This window comes from Urocampus carinirostris, chromosome 2, assembly GCF_059441175.1.
Source record: "Urocampus carinirostris isolate Australia breed hairy pipefish chromosome 2, RoL_Ucar_1.0, whole genome shotgun sequence".
In the NCBI taxonomy this organism is placed as follows: domain Eukaryota; kingdom Metazoa; phylum Chordata; class Actinopteri; order Syngnathiformes; family Syngnathidae; genus Urocampus; species Urocampus carinirostris.
In genome coordinates, this window is record NC_142350.1 from 24486780 (window position 1) to 24508680 (window position 21901).

General features: G+C 38.0%; 1 protein-coding gene across 2 annotated transcripts; it reads right to left on the reverse strand.

The window, feature by feature from the left end:
• Positions 1-198: 198 nt before the first annotated feature.
• On the reverse strand, positions 199-18969 carry ago2 (argonaute RISC catalytic component 2). Of its 2 annotated transcripts, none has more exons than XM_088329543.1 (20): positions 18767-18969; positions 17798-17845; positions 15819-15999; positions 15622-15742; positions 15379-15560; positions 15095-15231; positions 14882-15016; positions 14683-14770; positions 14358-14505; positions 14159-14278; positions 13959-14081; positions 13735-13868; positions 13465-13649; positions 13232-13391; positions 13051-13141; positions 12784-12978; positions 11626-11760; positions 11446-11547; positions 10448-10647; positions 199-9891 (listed from the first exon to the last, which is right to left on the reverse strand). In XM_088329543.1, the coding sequence occupies exons 1-20, from the start codon at positions 18783-18785 to the stop codon at positions 9783-9785; spliced, it is 2613 nt and encodes an 870-aa protein (XP_088185669.1). In that variant the 5' UTR covers positions 18786-18969; the 3' UTR covers positions 199-9782. The 2 variants fall into 2 exon arrangements, with proteins under 2 accessions (XP_088185669.1, XP_088185668.1); XM_088329542.1 differs by having other exon boundaries at positions 13941-14081.
• Between the last annotated feature and the right edge of the window lie 2932 nt (positions 18970-21901).

Below are 21901 nucleotides of genomic sequence, written 5' to 3' on the forward strand. Positions count from 1 at the left end.
GGAAAAGACAGAACAAAAGCAAGAGAGAAATAAATAGACACAGCGAGAAAGACTGACCAAGTCAGTGAAAAACAAAGGAAACAAAAAAAGAACGGGGGAGAGCGAAAGAAAGATTACTGGATAAGAGAAACGACAGACTAAACACTTACCATCTTCTAGTGATGAAATCATCAATAGCAAAGAGAAAACAAGGAAAAGTCTTTTTTTTCAAACATTTTTAATTAATAAACGTAACTTACAGTCAAGCCAAAGAGAAACTACATGAAGTGATACATATTCACATTGAGTCCTAACAGGGTTTTACAGCAAATATTGTGTTGTGTAAGCAGAAATATGGACCCCCTCCCCCCAAAAAATACACAAAACCAAAGAGGAAATGTTTACAATACCCTCCCAAAAAAGAGCTTAGGGATCAAAGGAAATCTGCAATAGTCCTCCCACACCAGAATGGGAATAACTGAAAATTCACTTTTGGCATGTTTTTTTTTATTTAAAAAAAAGGGCGAACGCCAAAAACAGACCAAAAATGAAGGGAGGTTTGAATTGAAGTGACTGCGACGGGAGGATTGGGTTTGGTGGGTTTTTATGGCTATCGTAGAAATAAAAACAGAGTTGAAGGATATGCCGCTTTGTCATCTGGGTGGAAAGCTCCGGTTTAAATTGTAGCACAGTCAGACTTTGTGCTTCTACAAAGGTTTTTGCGGTTAACCGGGATTAGTGTCGCACCTTTTTTTGTTTGGCGGCCTTTATTGGAGACGACTTACAGAGAGAGAAACAGTGAGAGAGGGAGAGAGAAAACAAATTGGAACCCAGCATGCATTTAAAATCAATGTTTTTGATTTGGCGCAAGTTCATCAAAGTCCTAATGACAGAGAGAGGGAGAAAACTAATTAAAACCCAGTACATATTTCAAATTGGCCGATGTTGAGATAAAAAGAGGGAGAGAGAGGACAAATGGAAACCCAGTAAGTATTCTGATTTGTTTGATGTTTGAATTTTTTCCATAGGCTTGAATCTCTGTTGTCTGAAACATTCTTTAGTGGTACAGGACGCACCCCCTCCCCCTGCAAAGGAGCGAACCAGCGATAACTGAAGCAAAATAGCAAGGGCTCTCTGTATTTCGGTATGTTTCTGTCTTATAAAAGACCATCCCCGTGATCAATTTGGCACAGCCGGTCGAATTCAAACCTCCCAAAAGAAAGTCTTACAATTTGATCAGACATGATGAAGTACACTAAAGAAATACGTCAATGCAGCATATATCAGGTTTATGAGGTACTTCATGAATGGATGTATAGATCGCTATTTACCGTATATATAAACATCGACATTTCTGTTATCGTTATTCCTCGTGACAGCATAAAATACCTCGTTAGATCTTTCGGTAATCGGCGGCCGACTCGACGTCCGTGTTTGCTCCCCAAGTGCAAAAAACACAAATACTGATGGTTCTATACGCAGCATCTACGGGCCAGGATGTCTCGGCAAAAAAAAAAAAAATAAAAAAAAAAATGGCGGACCAAGCTAGGGGGGGAAGATGGGACCTTGGTGAATTTCTGGCAGATTGATGGGTTGTGGGATGCGGTTAGAAAACCTAAAAGGATTTTTATTGCAGAATGGAGTTTTTGGAATGTGGTTTTACAATAAAGAAAAGAAAAAATAGATTATTATCATCACTGACTAGTGTTAACTAGTTTAAAAGAGTCCGTTTTTGCTCATTTGGGCAACAGATGAATAGTAGAAGTTTGGAAAAACTTGTAAAAAGATTGAAGAGCTATTTAGTCACTGCATAGATTTGCACACCACCTTTGTTTTTTTCTCACCAATACGAGCAAATCGCCTCCGATCGGATTGGCGGCAAAGATTCCATTTTGTGTGTTAAAATTCGGCAAAAGCAGCACAAAGAGATCAAGAAAAAAAAACAAATATCTTTCATTGCTTGTTGGTTTGGTAAGACTAGCGCACGAATATGTTTAGGGAAAATATAGTAATGTCGAGAAAAAACAAAACCACAATTGCTAGTCATTTATAATAAAAATCCTAGATTTTTACTGAAGGTGCAACAGCGAATCCACTGATCACAATAATCAAATAACCTGAAATTCATTTTTATATAGATTCATCTTTTTGAAAAACAACAAAAACTTATTATATGCATTCCTTTTTTTTTCAATATATATCTAGAAACTATAAAAGGCCCACATTTCTTAGCACGTTTGTGTAAATTCTATTTACTAGTCACATCAATTGCAGCGTCTGCGTCATTTTAAGCAGACGTGTTGAGGAATAGGGCAACAACTTCAAGCATCTACAAGCACTTCAGAAGTAATCGGGTTGTATATGTAAGCAGGAATTTCCTTTTACACAAAAATATCGATATTTGTATTTAGTTCCAGCGCAGGCCAAACTAACTTTTAATTAGCATAAAAATTATTTAAAATGTAATTACAGTTACAATGTGAGCCCCAAGTCTTTCTAAATCTCTACACATTTATGTATTGCAGAAAATAACAAGCCCTTTGAGACTCCTCGTGATTTAGGGCTATACAAATAAAAATGACTTGACTTGGACACTTATACATGTGTAAATCTACGGACTCTGATAAAACTTCGACATTTGGTCCCTTAGTATTTTCAATGCATTTGCTTCATAATCCGGCGTGGTTTGGGATTTTATCGTCGTTTATTGTTATTGTATATCAGGGCTGATATATTATTTAGCAGCTCCCTATGCTCTGAGGTAGGTTATTTCCCACACTAAGCTGGTAAGATAACCAGACTGGCTTTTTATTTCTTTTATGTAAATGTAGGACAATGGAAAGGCGTTGAATCGAAAGACAAATTGAGAAGTTTTGATTGGACCAGAAATAAAGCTGTGGTGTTTTAGGGAAAAAAGAGAAATGTGGCATGGGAATGAATACAAGTCAGGGAAAAGTACAGGCTAACAATCAAAAGGACTAACGCTAAAAAAAAAAAAAAAAAAAAAAAAAGAGCTAAACAATCCCACCAAGGCAAACATGAAACACGAAAATTCCCTACACACCCTCATTCACCAGATCTTTGACGTCTATTACAGTCATTGGCAGTGAGAGTCGAAACGAGAATTGAGAACAACACTATACAAACTGACCACAAAGGAGCTATTAATTACATTCATCGTTACCTGGAGCGAGGAAATCATGGTAGAAGCGCTTTAGCGCTAGCTAAAAAAGGAGGAGAAAGCTAATGAACGGAACAACCTCATCCAAGCATGTCAACAATATGGCCCGGGGCTTGATCCGGACCCCGCTAGTACGAGTCTGTCGAAAAAAGGCAATTCTCTAGCTCATTTCTATCCGACGTTATGATTTCATTTTTATTTAAATGAACACAAACCAAATAATCCTTCCTGCCACTAGAGGGCATTTTAGGTGTTAAAGACCTGACTTTCTGTCTGGTTTCATGTTTGACAATATTGTGCAGTATTTTCTCAGCTCAAGTAGGTTGATCTGATGTTATTCCCCACTTACTTATAAAACCCTTACAGTGTTTTGTACTGTATATATTTATAGCAAAGCAGTATGACAATTGAGGCGAGCATATTCCTATTCATAGCTCTCACTCGAGTTTGTTTAGTGTGCCGAGTTGGTTCAGGTGTAAAGCGGCATTTACTCAACTGTTAAAATAAACAAATTGTTAACAGATTTAATGCCGAACATGAAAATCTGAACAGATGTGTTGCGCTTCGAAAAGATGCCTTATCATTTGTGAACATAATTTGTTGGGTAGGCTACAAATAAGGGCCAAATGCTAAAGCATATCACCGAAAAACAGCGCTAAATATTCAGAGTTCGTGCACCCTTTTAAAGGCCAAATTCAAACAATTTTTAAGCACTTTCAAGGGCATTGTCCCATTTTTTCCCTAGTACTTTTAAGAGGAAATCTGGTGTGAATCATGTATTTTGCAGAACCACAGCTATATCTGCAATTACATATGCCTTTTTTAATTTTGAATGTGCATTTATAAGACATTTTTAGATCTTGAGTAAATCGAGATTACCGTATTTTCCGCACTATAAAGGCGCACCTAAAAGTCTTAATTTTTTTCAAAAGCTGACCATGCGCCTTATAACACAGTGCGCCTTATATATGGCTCAATATTAAATTCGCAAGGTCTCGCAACTTACTCAACAGCCGCCGACTCGATTTTACCCCGAGCGTGGAGTAGTCCGCGGTGTATGCTGGCATATACATACACCGGCGTTTCATTTCCTCACCCATGTGTCAATCATCATTTAAATCGGTCACTATTGGCTGAAGTTATTCAGAGCCTCGGATTGGCTAGATGGCCAAAACAAACCCTGCAATCGGCCGAGTTTAGCAATGGCGTAGCAAGCTTGCTAAAGTACGCCATAAAGAAACATGTTTCATTAGTCTGTATTTGTAAATATTCTACTCTCCTGGATTTACTTCACTCACGGTTGTAAGAAGACCATGATTGCGTATCATTATTGAACGTGAGAACTTAGGTGAGCTCTGCGGCTTTATATTTTCCCGGTATCTTGTTTTAGAACGATCTTGATGTTGCTGTGATGAGTTGAGTGAATTAAACTCAATTCCAAGTGTTTATTGTCATATGCACAGTAAAGTTGCGAGCGAAAAAGAAAATAGAAAGTAAGGAATGGTTGGCATTTCTTGAATTCCAAGACTTTAACCTTCCGAATGATATTTCAAATGACGCATTTGAGTGACAACGTACGGACACCGCATCCGCACGTGTCTACGACACATATTTGCTTCTTTGCAAGCTTTCGGAATGTTAAGGGGGTAATCTGTTTGACTGTTTTGTCGACGTTCCCTTTGTAGCGCCTTATAATCCGGTGCGCCGTATCTATGGAAGATACATTAAAATTCAAGCATTTTTCAAGATTTCAAGCAAACATACGAACACTGAATATTCAGGTTTTTTTTAACCGATTTAGCCCACCGTAGAGCAGAAGGTCTGGATCTGACCCACGGGCCTAACTGAGTTTGACATGCTCGACCTAATCTATATAAGTAGAAACTCGCTTTGCTAGCTTGAACGCTAACGGCAAAAGAGCCGCCACGGCGAAACGACGTTTCCTAAGCTTATGCTAGCCCCGCCAAGTTAAAGGACACCCAACAGTGTCCCGGCTAAGGTGAATATGTGCGTTTAAATTAAAAACGTAAATCAGTTTAAAATAAGATGTAGATAAGTCTGTTGAAAGAAATTGTAAAGCTATGCCCCATTTATTCAGGCGATGGACATTTTGTTTATATTTTAAGTAAAAATCTTGCCATAAATGCAATGAAACGTGATCCCTTCCAAAACAGCAATTCTTTTTCAGTTCTCAAAAGATATTCAATGGCCAATAATTGTGTGCCATTGAAGACTAAAGACATCTTTTATCTTCTTACACAATTTTCAAGGCCAAATTGAAGGACTTTTTAAAGAATGTCAAAGTCTTTATTTTTTTACATTTCTCCAATACCATTAGGAGAAAGAAACATTCTTTTTTGCAGAGCCATTTACATATGTGATTTTGAATCTTGCTTGCGCATTTTTCAAAAACATATGACTTTTGGATCTTGCACTAATGAACATTTTATTGTGTCCTGATTGGGTGTAGTTAACAACTGTCCCGTAGGGGGTGATGGCGCTTCTCAGAACAATGCTGTACAAACTAATACAAGCTGCAGTTAATCACGGGAAAGAAATGCAATGGCAAAGCAAAGGAGCATAGAGCAGTGCCGGCATCGTTTTTAAGCAGACTTGTTGAGAAACATGGCAATAATTTTAAGCATTTAGAAGCACAAAAATGGAAGTAGCTTTCAATCCTTGAAAGCACAACATTGAAATTTAAGCATTTTCAGGCAAACGTTCGAACCCTGTATTTTGGGTGCTAGCACTTTATTTGTGAAATACTCGTCTAAGAAATGACTTTAGAAATAAAGACGTACTAATGGATTTGGCCCATTGCAAGTAAAGTATATTAGAAGCTAGCTTAACTTATTCTTTTTGGTTTGTTGGTTGGATATTTACAAAAAAAATGTAAGGGGTGGGGGATGCGTGAAGCCCTTAGGCTACCTTTTTTCCTTTTTTCTGAAGCTTGGGAAGCTTCCTTTTTGAATACACGCCATCCTAAATGCTGTAAAAGAAAAAAAGCTACAAAACCCATTCTGGTTTTCATCCAAAACAAGTTTGGACGTGATATATTTAAAGGAAAAGCGTTCTAAGGTGCTGGTATAGTAGTAGGTCAAGTCAAAAATCAAGAGACAAAACAAGTACAAACCCTTTTGGGAAAAAAAAAAAAAGACTATTCACACGACCAACCAAAAACTACCCGGTCATTTTTAGTAAGAAAGGTGCCGATACAATTGTGGATTTGAGGTCAACTTTTGATTTAGTTTTTTTTTCTCATCCTGGAATTTAAGGTTTAAAAGCACTCGAAAGACTGTTGGGTCAAAAATAATCTAAGTTTGGCCCGAGGACCGATCCGCTACTTTGGTTTATTTGACCCCACTTCCTGGGGATTTTGAGCCAAAAACCTATCGCAAAATTTGGGGGATTTAAAACAACTTGGGCAAATGTTTTCAATTGAAAAACCCAACCGCACATAAAAGTTGCCTCAATTCCTTTGAAAAAATAAACTAAACGTAAACATTGTTGTCTTGAAACATTTTTTGTAAGTGTATTTGGCCAAAATATTTCTGCAAAATAAAGAAACAAAAATATGATTAACTACAAATGAATTTCAGAAAGGTTATGTATGTAATTTACCACCCAAAAATACAAATACAGATTTTTTAAGGGGGGTTGTTATATTTATGAACAAAATTTAAGACAAAGTCGTTTCATCCAATCATCCAAAACAAGCCGGAAAATTTGATCCAATCGATCAAAGTAGCACATCGGTCCACTTTTCACCCAAGTTTTTACAGTGAAAATGAACTTACTTCATGGTTGTTTACAAGGATCGGTGATCATTTTTATGGATTCCATAATGTTAAAAAAAAAAAAAAAAAAAAAAAAAAAAGTCATTAGTTAGACTGATATTTGAATAAAAAAATTGCTACGGTGTCCGAAAACAGAATTGACCACTACAATTATTGGACACACGGGCTTCAAGACCGACATGTATTCAACCCAAGAACAGTTAGGATAAAAAATAACTGACGTCTATAGCTGTCAATTGTAGTTAATGAGTTAAATGCTGGTAGTGTGTTTACACGGACAACGTTTAGTCCAATGGACTCTAGCGGAATCCAGTTTTATTTTCCTCAAATGTGCCAAATCTGCTCAGAAGCAGTGTGAACATGGGACAACGATATCACCTTAAAAACTAGCCCAAATTCTGAACTTCTGAAGTAAATAAAATAATAACAAACAGAACTTAAGTTCCTATTGGTGTCAGTCATAAAATAATATAAATCCGTAAATATTGATCCACACCTACCTGATCATAAAATGACTCCCAACCAATAATAACCAATATGTAATAGTATCTGCTGATTTTCAAATATTTGTTGTACAGCCAAATGAGAGCTTATCTGGTATTGGAAATCTCACTTAGATCCAGCTCAGATCAAGGTGTCCAAAAAGATATTAAAAAAAAAAAAAAACCTTTCCTGTTACTGGTGCATAGAGATAATCAATACAATGAAAATCTGCATGCGAGTAGTGGCACACTTCAAGAATTTGGTCATGCAGCTCGATGCTAAAGCCCATAAAAAAAAAAAAAAAAAAAAAAAAAAAAAATCATGCGTACAAAACCTCGACCCACAGAAATATAAAATTCAATGCCATTTTAATTGTCAGCGGGGGCAATTATGCAGAAATGGCCGGAAGTGTGATGTTACCATTACACTTGAACAGGTAACAAGAGGTAGAACACAAAGCCATTTCCATACAATTACACCAGTGTCGCAATATGGCCGAAACTCTCTCGCACAAAACACGCACCTACTGGAGCTTACATCGATGCTATGCTAACCAAAAAGTGCATCCTCATGTACATGCTTTGAAACCAGCACCAGTAAGTACAATATTGACATCAACAGGAAAGATCAAGTACATGGTCTTCTGAATGCCACGCAAACACAGTCAGTCGGATTTCTGCTAGTAAAATGGCAAAAAAAGAATTACAAAAATTAAAAAGGATAAGTCTCAGTTGTTTTCCTTTAACTCCGACTGCACACAAAAAATGCGAGCCTGTCCAGTGAGGTGGTAACAGTGAAAGAAATCTCGCATAAGTTTTTTTTCTTCTTCTATTTGTGCTTTTGGAATTGTGTTTGTAATCTTATTTGGCTGAGAGCAGGCTCAATTGTCGGGCTTTGGAAAATGGGCTAAATATCAAAGGACCACGCGACTAAAAAAACCGACTAAAAGCGCTATATACATCTATAAAAACTCCGGATTGAGGAGCGACTAAATCTCTGGGTTAAAAAGGATGCATAGTTCGAAGTTCAGACGACATCCACTCCATTTGAGACAAACATTCGAGAGATTAAACTTGATAAAGTGGACAATAGAAAAATGTCATTAGAACGACATCAGACTTCCCAGTCTTGAAAGGCAAAGGAGAATATTTGCATTTGACTCTACACACAAATAGTGTTACTTTAGTATGGTCTCCCACCAGGCTCAAGCACCGGGAGAAGCACTCTTCAGTGGTTTAGTTGGTTTTCCACAATTGATTTTCACAAACGTCTTTTTCGGCAGTCTTCACTGTTAATTCATTCAAAATATAGCTCAATTTCATAAAAAGACTTAAAGTCATTTGCATAAAAACAATGCTCGTGTGCAATACAGACTTCTTTTTTTTAGGAAATTGACCTCTAAAACATTGCAGCTTTCAGGCCACAGTATTAAAACACCTCACGGATAACCTACACTGACAAAGACACTGCAGCTCCCACTCATTCACACTGTATACGTATATATACTGTATATTTATAGAACCAAACAAAGTACTAGTTAAAGCGTATTAAAAAACACGTCTAATTCTGAAATAGTAGTTGGCTACATGCAAATTCATAAGAAAGTTGGTCTGAATTTTAAAAAATTCTATAAAAAGGAACAGAAAATGTGGTTCTGCTCTTCAGACTGATTTAAATTAACAAACACAGCTCAGAGTACATTTTGAAAAAGATTTGGGCACCGGTCCCAAAACATAACAGTACGGCCGTTGGGGTTCTGAGAAAAAGATCCCCCCAAAACCCCCAACAGAAAACGATGTATCTATGGAAGTATTAAGAGCCCTGGGATATTTTAAGTGTTGCTTTAAGAGTTGATATCAAGATTCAAAAATTATTATCCCGTATTTGGCGTTGAACAGTCATCTGGGACAAATACTGAAAACAAAAATTTGGATCGCATCGTTAAAAAAAAAAAAAAAAAACATGATTAAAGGTGTTCTTCTCAATGGCACTTTCATCGTTTTCATAGTGCTCGATGATTAAAGTACCCGTGCTTGACAGTGCACTTTGCTGTGATTGGCTGTGAGATAATGTGCGTTCCTAATACAGATGAAAGTGCCCCCTCAAACAGGAGTTGCAAAATTAGAGAGAGCTGAGGCGCTTGTCCTTATCCGTTAAAGCACCACATTCCATTACCTTTCATACTCTTTCACACTAGATATACAAATATATAGATTTTAAAACCCATGTACAGAGTTCAACTCGGAGAAAGTCGATGCTTGGGTACCTGCCAGGTGTTTTTCAGAGAATAAAAGCAGCAAGGGGGTGGTGCGTTTCCTCACTGTGGATGGCGAGTAGCAGTCTCAGGCAAAGTACATTGTGCGCAATGTGTCTTGGTGGATTTGAACAGCTTTGGCCAAGGCTTGCTGGTCCCGCCCGTTGCTCTGACCGGACGTGTGGCTGCCCTCAGCGCTAAAAAGTGACAAAACCCGCCAGTTACCATTAGGTTGCAACGATTAGCCAACGCTGTCGACAAAAATCAATCGTAAAAATAGTCGGCAATTAATTCCTTTGTCGCCAGACACGCTTTTCCAAAAGAGAGGCGTCTCGACACAGGCATAAAAAAATGGAACAGGGGTTAAAAAGGTGAGGAAGGTGGGGAGGAAATATTTTACGATACACTGTACAAAGGGGTTGCAAAGAAAATGTCATTTGGCATCTTATGTTAATGACAACAACACCAACAAAATATGCAGCTTTTTCAGTATTCTGCAGTAAGCAACACGGACACATACACCTTGGGGATCTTGCACAAGGGATTAAGGCTGGATATGTTTCTCAGTTTGTCTGAATTCAGCCTTGTGTGGGTTGCATGAAAGCAGGTGAAATTTGGTTCAGTTACTCCGGTCATTTGTTCTCTAAATCTAGCCTGCTCCAGGCCAGCCTAACAACCAGGCTAAGATTATCCCAAGACATACATCTGGAACAACAAATGTCACTCTTGTGAAAACGTAATGGGTTCCCTCACCTGTCGTGCTCTTTGTCTACCAGGTGGTAGCGGGCGCGGAACGCCACCAAGTGGGCATAATAGGCCGGCGCCGGGATGGAGACAGAGCGGGTACAGCGCACGTACGTGTGGCACAACTGGTAGGTGAGCACTTGCAGCTCGTCCGAAGAGAAGTGATTGTCGTCCCAGAGCACGTGGTAGTGAGACGGCCTGCTGGTACCCTGCACGTTTGCAAAAACAACAGGATGCAATTTGGACAATTGATGTAATTGATAAGTTAATTCCGTTTTTAACATTGGACACCTGCAAAAGAGAAAACATATGATGCCAGTTCCTTATTTATACCATTATTGCACACTGTTAGTTGTTGACTATTATGAACTATTTATATCTTTGTCACTATTGACCCATCATGTTTTTGTTCTTTTTTTTTCACACCCTTAAGGGTGGATCTGTTTTTGTAACCTCGGAGAATTTAATTTATTTTAAAGGGCTTAGGATATGGCCTTTAGAACAAGTTGGTATTAAACTTATTAATAATAAAATACTGTCACTTAACCATCGTCTCTGTTGTTTCAAGGTGACAAATCTGCATTTTGGGGCATTTTAAAAAATTAATTTAATAAGGAAAAAAAGAAGAAGATTTTTTTAGATTAGATCAAATGAGCTGTTGTATACAAGCACTGACAACAAATATTAGTAATTAAACCTGTGTTGAGATTGTATTTTCTTAACCAAAAATACATTTTAGATTAAACGTTAACCACAAATGTGGAAAGTAAAATATATGGTAATGAACTATAAAGAATATATAAGTTCCCAACATTCCATTCATGCAAAAAAATAAAGGCATAAATAGTATTATTGACATTTCCTTTAGAATAGCAGCAACCAAAAGTAGAAATAATTTGCCATAAATTTTAACCATTGTATAGTTTTGTTCCTCTCAAATCTGTTTTGTCACAGCATGGTCATTTTAGTTGTAAAAAGAAAATGTGATTACTTAAATCAGATCTTACCTGTATTCCAGCGTGACTGCAAAGGTAGAAATCAAATTCAGATGGATGAGTGATTTTGGTGTCCACTGTGGTGCCTGCGGGAATGTTGCCACTTTTTCCAACCTGAACAAAAGCAACAACACATTTGTTGTGTATTATTCAAGATTCCTTAAACTTTGAAAAGCTTATGCCATTACTGACCCTTTCATTCCTGTCTGTACAAAACAGTCTGGTGTGGTGCCTTTTCTGGACCACGACAAAAGTAATGCCGGGCTGGTAGTCCTTCTCCAGTTTGATGCAGGCCTCTCTGATTGCCAGAAGTTCATGCTGAAGAACCTATGGATGTGCAGAATTTAAAGCCATTTTTTAAAACCCGATTTTTCCAAAGGACTCATGTCTGTGGAAATGCATATTAAAGAAATATAAAAACACTTTGATTACAGAAGAAAGCTATTTGGATTGTGATTAAGGCACACTAAAAAGTCTCCGATTTCTTTTAAAATGTGAGCGGACGCGACCGAGGACAGAAGTTTGGGATTCGACGTTAGAGTTTGAATTGTGGGCGTGTATACTAACCAAAGGGCGTGTTTTGATTGCAGAACACGTTTGAGTAGTTATGATGCGGGAAATGGCAAAGAGGCACACATATGAAGCACATTTTAAACTGGACGGCATCATCTAAGCTGAGGAACACGAAAGTCGAGCTGCCGCGAAAGAACTGAGGTTTAATGAATCGGTGGTTAGAAAATGAAGAAGCTGAAAAACGAGCTGTGACAAGTACATAAAAAGCAGCTGAGCTTCCGCAAATGTAAGGTGAGGTGGCCCGAAGCGTTTTGACGGTCGCGGAGAGTGACTCTGAAAATGAACCATTCAATGGAGATTTAGCACAAGACACTTATTATCTAAGGGGAATCCATAACTATAAAGTCCAATATTTTCGCACGACCCTGGAATGTCTACCCAAAAAGCTATTCATTTATGGAACGAATTAGATTATGACCCCGAACAATTTGAAAAATTTATAAATACACAATACTAATTTAGTTAAATATGCTAAAGGGATTAATATATTAGGAGTTCCTTTGGGTATTATATGCTATAGGGGTCGCTAGCGGTAGAATTGTAGGTTTGAAATGCCATTTCTTGGTTTTCTAAGTTTTCTTATGATTTTAAATGTGTATTCCCTGCAAGGGAAAAATGGAATATGGGTAGTGACCTAAAAGCTTCAGCCTACTACATTTGGTAACATGTTTATCTTATGTTTTTCTTCTTTTCTTTCATTGGCTTGTCGTTGATGTCTTTTTTTATGCTGTGCCCCCAAAAAATAAAGAGCCATAAACAAAATGTGTGCATCATTACCTGGTTAAATTGGCCCTCAGAGATGCCGTCACGGTAGTAGATGATCCTGGTGGGCTTGAAGCGTGTGGACTTGTAGAACTGGATGAGAAGCTCTCTCACCATTGTGGCCAGGTCCTGGATGATGTCTTGACGGTGTTGCTGTACCCGAACAGTGGCGCAATACCGGCTGGGGTGAGCGTCCATGCTACCCACAACCTGTTCAAATGCATTTATGGTCAATTGACAATCCTGTTATGGATCTGATGCATAATATGAGATGTGTCATACAGCTGCTATTGAGGGCTTCTTTCCATCTCCTGCAGGAGGATGAGTTACATCAGCACCAAGAAAGATGACAGGCTGCTGAAACACCAACGGCCTGAAAAGCATATTCAAGCAGTCATACATTGGTAAGGTTAAGCTCAATAAAGTGAAGACTTTTTCCAGACAAAAACTCTATTCCACTCACCGTCCCTGAGGAAGCAGGATGTTGTTGACGCCACCCAGCTTGACATTAATTTTCAGACAAAGATTGGAGAGGGTCTGCGGGGTCGTTTTCTGGACATTCTTCACCTGCACGCACTGAGTGGCCATGCCGAGGACTGTGTCTCCAACGCGCTTCACCTCAGCTACAACGCGATTGCGGTGAATATTACAACACTAAAATGTAAGAACCAAAAATAGCACGACTGGATCACTTACCGTAGACGGGCGTCTTCCCAGGTAGGATGACTACCACCAGCTGGAGACCCTGGTACGTGTACTTGAGGTGTCTGAACATGGGCTCCACACTATCGGCACCCTGGGCGTACTTACAGAAGCACGGCTGGCCCTGAATAGGCATACCCGCATCCCGGGAGATCTTCCTGAGCTGATCTGTGAACGCTCTGGAACGGGATGATTTTTTTCTTCATTCTTAACAAGCTCTTTTAAGCCATTAGCAATAAGACGTCACCTATAGACGAGACTCACTTGAGTAAGAGTTCAGTGCACTGCCTCTGAGGCGCAAAGCAAGCAATAGCCCATACTTTGATTTCGATCCCAGTGTGGAACTGCTTGTTCCTCATGTCCCACACACCCTGTATGGGCGTTGCTATGGCCTTGTTCTACAAGCCACAAAAAGAGCGTCGTCGTCACGGTATTCCTGTCACGCCACCTTAAACGATATCAGTACTTACAACTGCTGATGGACATACCCTGCCTCCATACAGAATGGAGGGTGCTTGGAGGACACGACCGTTCACTTCCGTCATTTCATCCCGCACCATCACTCCGAATTCGCGGACGTACGGGTCGGTGTTGAAGTTGGCACTTCTCATCTGGACGAGAGTATATCATTCAAGGTTGTGCAACAGAAACCAACAAAAACGTCATTTGTTTCATTTAAATATCTCACCAGTTTACTGATTTCATCCTGGCGGTCGGGTGCCGATCTAGCGGTGGCACGGATCATCGTGGAGGTCTGATTGTCAGTCAGTTTTTTGATGCAGCGCTGTCCCGCAACTATGTTACACACCTGTAATGACAGCAGCGGCCACGTTTGAATGGGAAAAAAGCAGGTGGAGACTTTGACTTTTATTTTAGTGCTTGCTTACTTCTAGAGGCAGGTATGTGTGTTTTTGTTCCTGCCCTACTTGTAGGCAGGGCAAATGAGGGTATCGCAGCATGAGCTTGTACTTATCCTTAAAGTATTGAGCCACGGTGCACTCGATAGTTTGGCCGTTCTCCTGCTGCAGGGGGAACCTAAGCGTTGAGAAAATAAAATATGATGAGTAGGTTCCTCAAAGGTTTGGGCAATGAAATCTAGGAATGACTAGGATCGTTGTGGCTTTTTCAAGGATTATTTTGGGTTTCTGACAAATACTCAAGCAAGCATGCAATTTCAAAGAGGATTAAAAATAAATCCAAGATTATTTGTACGTTTGATGGCTTGCTGGTCTCCTGGTCACATTGCACACTCTGTATTTCCTTTTCATTTGTCCACAATGTGTGATCTCCACTTTCAGGCCTGCAAGGAAAAGTCATGTAAAACATTTGTCATTTAAAAAAATAGATACTAAAAAAAAATCAGCTGGAAAATTTGCAAAAATAACTGGACCCTTATAATTAGATTAGTTACCTTTAATTTCTTTGGTAAATTTAACTCTTTGAGAGTCTGTTAAGGGCTTCTGCTGTTCTTCAATGCTTTTGAAATCCAAGACCTCACACATGAACTCGATGACAGGTTGGGCTTTATAAAACGCTGTGGCTGAAACTGTCAACAACAACAACAAAAAAAAGATTCAGATCTTGCTGTCAGGGAAAAAAAAAGACAACAACGTTGGAAATTTACCATCAATATTCAGCATCATTTTCCAAAGAGAAGGCCTGACGGATTGGTGGAAGCCAAACCACACTTCTCTGCCCCCACCTAGCGGGTTAGAACAGCCTTCTGAGGGGGTGAAGAAAGAACGACCCACGGGAGTATACCTAAAGAAATAATTTTACCACAGAAAGTCAGGTAATTAATAGATACCAACAGTCGTATGAGATAGGCAATCAAGCACACAATTCGCTCCCCCACTGTACAAAGGACAGAGAGCAATCAAAAGATGTATTTTACATGTTAAGGCGTACCTCATAGAGGGCAAGTGCCTCATGACCACATCCAAGGCCTGGATGGTTTCAAAGGGGACGCTGGGTAGCCGCCCTGCCAGTGCCTCATGCAAAGCTTGCAGACTAACGCACGACACCCATTTGATGGATACTTTAAAGCTGCGGTCCTTGCCCTCCCCTGGAATAGTAACCTCAAGCTCCACCTGCAGACAAACCCAAAGAATGGATTCTCGTATGTCCTGGACATCTTCAAAAACGACATACCTTGTCTCTGCCGATGGGCAACGGCATGGCTGTGTACAAGTTCTTCCTGCCGTCATACACCGGCTTCCGATCCCCAAAGATCTGGGTTTTAAAGTGCTGGACCATGTGCTCCACTATTTCACTAACATGGGTGAAGAAAAACTAATTATAACTTCATTATCTTTACATAATTTCCATTTAGCTAATCTTGAACACACCGATTCACCCTCCTGGGGCACTTCTCTGGCTTGATGTCAATGTCATAATGGTACACTTCCAGTTTGGGGATTTCCATCTCGAAGAAGTTAGCCTGAAGCTTGATTGTCCTGCCCATGGTGCCAAAATCTGGCCTTGAGGGTGGCTTGAAAACATATTCTGGCACAGGGGATGATGGCGGATCTGGAATTAAAATCAATATTGTATTTAAATATTAAGGGGTGCTCACTTTTTCCACTCTTTTTTGTAAAAAGACAATGACAAAAAAAGGAAAAACATTTCATAACCCTAAATTATGATCACATTTTATTTGTCTCAGTCACATAGTGTCACCCTGACAAGACAGACACGAGAAAAAGTACCCTGTTGACACTTTTTTAAATGTTGCCATCATTGTGGTCAATTAAGCCTCTAAGCCAGGGGTCGGGAACCTATGGCTCGCGAGCCATATATGGCTCTTTCTATGAGTACCTGTGGCTCGGAGACAAATTTGATTGCATGCAAATTTTCTACATCTCGTCCAAAACGTAAGCAATTAATCCTGTTCAAAGACTCACAAAGCCAAACCAAAGCTGACAACATTGTTGTGCTTGGCAGTATATATAGGGCACGTTTTTCACTACAATTTACAGTCAAGGTGTTGCACGAAAAAAAAAAAAAAAAAAAAAACTCGTTCTGGCTGTACATAGCTAAAGAATCCGTTATATAAAACCTCACTATATTATCTGTCTTCAGTGTTCAGATACCTTATGATGAATCCACAGAACACACTGTAAATACGCCAAAACACCGGAAGAGAATTTAAAGTTTTTTGATTGGGTGAGTGGGAGGGATGGGTGGAGCTATGCAAAAAGTGCAAGCACTCCCTCCCATCTCTCGCCCTACGCCGTCTGCGCCATAGATAAGCACATCAGGCTCCCTGTTTGCAGAATGTTGTGACGTTTTTACAAAATAACTGCTTACATCTGGTTTTGAAACCAATATGTGTGGAAAAAAAGGGTCAAAATGAGTTTAACCGATCTTGAGTAATTGCAAGAAAGACACAAGTTTAAAGTGGTATGTTTGTTGATTTTGGGACACGGGCTCTGGCATTATTCTCTTTTCATAATTTTAATCAAATCATCAAAAATAAATGTGCTGAAGACTAAGCTTTTGTCTGGGGCGCGGGTTTAGCAATTTAGTAAATTTGTCTCATAATATATGGTGTGGCTCTTTCCCAAAATAAAATTAATATATTTTGCTTTTATGGCTCTTTGAGTCAAAAAGGTTCCCGACCCCTGCTCTAAGCAATCACCGACTTCTTTCAGTCCCATTCCTGTTACTTCTTTAGCAGTCTTAAAAACACTTATGACTCACGTGGTACAAACACCTTTGAGAAGGTTGGCACAAAAATTAAGGCCATCTATTTTGACATGACACACCCATAGAAATTGAATAGGTCAAATTAAAAAAATACTTTACTTAAATAACAACATGAGTGAAGCCCAGCAGGCTGAACTGAGTTGAACTTTTAATATTTCAATTGTAAATGCTGGAAAGTTATGATGGCAAATGTGCGGTCTGACTGGTTTGCATAAAGCTAGTCTTCAGTTTCTTACAAGAACAAAACATAAAACCAGCAAAACATAAAATACACATGTTAGATGATATAGGAAAGCCTGGTGTAATTTATACTTATTAAAGATGCTTCAATCCAAGTGTCTGAGCAGTATGTATCAGTAACCTTAATGCTTTGACTTTGGAAAAGGGCAATATTTTGCAATTTCTTCTGAAATGTTACAGACAAGTCCTTAAGTGATTAAGTTTTGACTTTGTTGTGCATTCTCTGCATTGTCGGGAAGAGAATCTGATACACACTATGATCACAGTATTAGTAATAATATTGATCAATCACCAGATCATTAAAACAGCTGTTAGTTTGATCTATTTAGGGTAAAAACATCTTGACATTTTTCATATATGTACATTGAATTGATCTTACCCGAGCTGGCTGACCCGGAGGAACGCGGTCCCTCAAACATTTCTGTAGCTAAACAAGAGAAAATGAATTATTATGCATACTTAAAATAATTCCATAAACATTTCAATATCCATGTCTTTGTAAATCCAGTTTATTTTTAATTACCAATGTTGTATTTATTCATTGGATGTTACATAAATATAACCCCTAATCGTAAATATACCCAAAAGATTGTGCTGTTATCAGGAAGAAGCCAGAAGGGGAAAAAACAAGCTGTTAATCTGAAGAAGAGAAGGAACCACCCATTCTTCTGGAGATAATAACTTAGAAGTGGAGCAATCTCAAATAAAATGCCAATGTAAATACTTATGCGTCTAAATAGGAAACATGTTCCCCACGTTTGAAAAGAAACAGACTTACAGTGTGTGATGGGTAATAATGCAAATGAGTATTAGATACAGTTGCACACAAATACAGATTATTCCAAGTGATCAAGAGTGCGAATTCCAAATTTATCACAATTGCATGCGCTACTAAGTAAGACACATGCTACATAAGCGTATTTACATCTTTACCTCAGCTAAGATCAGCGATGAGATTAGACCACGCGCTAAATATTCCTCCAAGTGTAACTGTGTTTCACAATAATCAAAATCCGTCTGGCAAACGCTAACTCGAGCCACAAGAGGGAAAAAAACATAAAAATATATTTTGCAATTATTACCGAAGAAGCATTACGAATATTCCAAGTCTTAAGTAGCGAGATAGCCTCGAAGCTAACTTGCCTTACAACAGCTTGTTGTTGCACGCGAGGCTCGAAGCAACCAACAGAGCCGAGCTACCATTTAAAAAAAACAAAATACAGAATAAAACAGCTTTAAATTTCATTTGTTGTTCAATAGAAGGGAAAGAGACAAAAATGTGTTTCGACTAAGCTATTTCCCGGTTGTTGTAAGTTAGCCGTTGCTAATGCTAGCGCGCTCCACTTACCTCCAGCAGTGGGATACATTTTGCTGACTTTTAAACTCTATTGAGGGCGTAAAAAACTCCGTTTGGGATTCCAAAATGTCCTACGTGGGTAAAAAGCATTAGGGAATAAAATAGGGGAATGCAAGTTGGGAAATTTACTAAAGATTCATAGTAAATCATCGTCGTCACGGCCCCATCCCCCCAACTCAGAAAACCCTAGCCGAGTGAGAAGCTAGCACGGAAAAGAGCTAGGTGAGACACGGAGGATACCCTTCTAGGGATTTCCGGTTTCGCTGACCTGCTTCTTTGGTGCAACTTGTTGACTATTTCTCACTTGAATCGTTTTTTTTATTTTATTATTTGATATTTTTTTCCGATTCATATAGTGATATTTACTCTAACTATAGTCAGGCATCAAATCAAAATCCGAGTTTTTTTGGTTTGCTCTGCTCTGTTTCGGGGACTAATTCGGTGATTTAAATGAACCAGGTCGACACAAATATTTTCGTTTTTCCAACTACAAATATAGTAATTTAATATCTTATCTTTAAGTTAACAAACTGGATATTGTGTTTATTAGAATACTTTTGCAAATACTTAAACGTTAAAGAATTTATTTTGGCACTGCAAAAATACTGAGTGCAAGGGTTATGATAAACATTTATTATGGGCCAGGTCAAATTTCTCAGTGGTCAATTGTAATGGGAAGAAATTCCTGCAACTCAAAATCGAAGCTACATTTAATTTGAACCCAACACTTGTATGGAGAGATATTTGCCCAAAATATATATATATACTTTTGCATTTTTCTCAAGATCTAAAAACCGTATGTCTTAGTCAAGTCAAGTCATTTTTATTTGTATAGCCCTAAATCACGAAGAGTCTCAAAGGGCTTCACAGATTATTACACTATATTACACAGACTATTTTTCAGAATATTATTATACATTCCCCTGCTCTGGAGCCGACGAGAAGAGTAGGTTAGTAAAAGCTTACACCAGATTAAAAATCACGTATGTAAATGGAACATATATTTGTGGCTCTGTAAAATACATAATTCACAAAGGATATTTCTTTGAATGGTGCTGGGGACAATATGAATTTGGCTTTGAATTTGTGCTTGAATTTGAACCTATGCGGCCTACCCTTGATTACAAATGTCAGGTTTGAAATCTGTAATTTTATAGCTGATAAAATCAACATTGTTTTCTAAAATTTTGGAGGGATATTTTGCTTGAATTATATGGCTTTGAGGCCTATAAATCAAAAGCTAAAACAAACTTTTATTATCAATCTTATTATCATCACTGACAAATTTTACATTTACAAGTAAAAATACACTGTAAAAATATACTATATACAAATATTTAATTGTGAAGTAAAACAGTACATGCTGTCTAAAAGCTTTATCCCAATTTAGATCGTTATCACATTTTATTTACAATGTTTACACAACATTGCAGTGGAATATATATATATATATATATATATATATATATATATATATATATATATATATATATATATATATATATATATATATATATATATATATATATATATATATATATATATATATATATATATATATATATATATATATATATATATATATATATATATGTGTCCCCTGCCCACTGCCCGGAGATGGCTGGGATGGGCTCCAGCCCCCCCGCGACCCTAATGAGGATAAGCGGTACGGCTGATGAGATGAGATGAGATGAGATATATATATATATTGTCAATATACTAGTCAATATTTTTTTTCTAGATCATATCGTTAAACTTGCCCTTATTGTTTTTATTCATTAAATCACAATTAGTTTATTTATGTTTGCTCAGCAGTAGAAACTATTTTGCTGATTCAAATGATGAAGTTCGACACAATATATTTAAATATATTTATATTGGCCAATTATTGAACAATACACTTAAATATAATAACTTAATATCTTATCTTTAGATAACGTATTTGAATATTGTGTTGAAATTAAAATGTGGCAACTGCAGTCATCTCCACTTGTCCTACCACCTTATACAAAGATCATATTATATTTGGACTCATCATACAATACAAGAACGATGAAAGAGCAGTAAGTCTCATTTTATGGATGGAATTGTTTTAAACCCACTTTTCATCATGTTGTCAACGACTTTATTATTTTGATTGAATCCTTAAATATAATCCACATTTCTAATGTGCAAGTTATATATAATATGCTGAAGAGTGTCCCCGTTGAGTTGAGTTAAACATGTCATAAATATAATTTTTGATTTATTTTCTGCTTTTTCCCTCCATACGTCTACAGCACTTTCGGTTCCCTTTAAAGTTGTTAACATCATATTGTTGATTGGCGGTCTCGTGTCAATTTTGTTCGCAATGATGCCCCGTTCAATGTAAAAATTTAAATTAAAACAATTTAAAAAAAATACCGCGACGCTCGAATGGTGCGCTTTTACTATGAAAGGAAAAGCATTTCCGGGTCTCAGCAGCCCGTAACGTGCATGTAAACGCAGATAATGTTAACCCAACCTTCAAAATAACAAAGTCCAATAATTTTATATCAACATAAAATCAAAGTTGCTTAATTTAGATTCAAATTTATGAAGGTTTTTATGGCATTTTTAAATAAGTGCTCTACGTTTGCATACCCCCCGGCGACGTATATCCGGATTGTCGATTTTAAACCCTTATGCAATTAAGTAATCTAAACACTAGTCGGCGTTGTTTACCAAACAATCCCAGTCGGTGGGACTAAGCGTTTTGCTGTATTTAAGGCAACGCTTACTGAATTGTTTAAATCGTTTTGTTAATTTTAAGTAATACGCATTGTTTTTTGCTCAATTATAGAGCTTGCTTGACAGAAGTTTAATAGTGTAAGATGAATTAGCGTTGACGTTGTAATTGTTTGCGCACGATTGCCTCTTCGTTTTTGTTGCAAGCCGCGACATTGTATTTCATTTTGAGTCTCAATAATTTCGGTAACAAGTTGTTGATTTATCACAGACATATCCAACACTCGAATTGCTTCCACACGAGTGCAGCCACGTCCCGGGTGGTTCCCCTCCAATAGGGACGCTTCCAATGTGTGTGTGCGTCCTATCCAATGGAACCAGATCCTCCCTGCAGTGCGTAAGAGTGCGTTTAGGATTTAA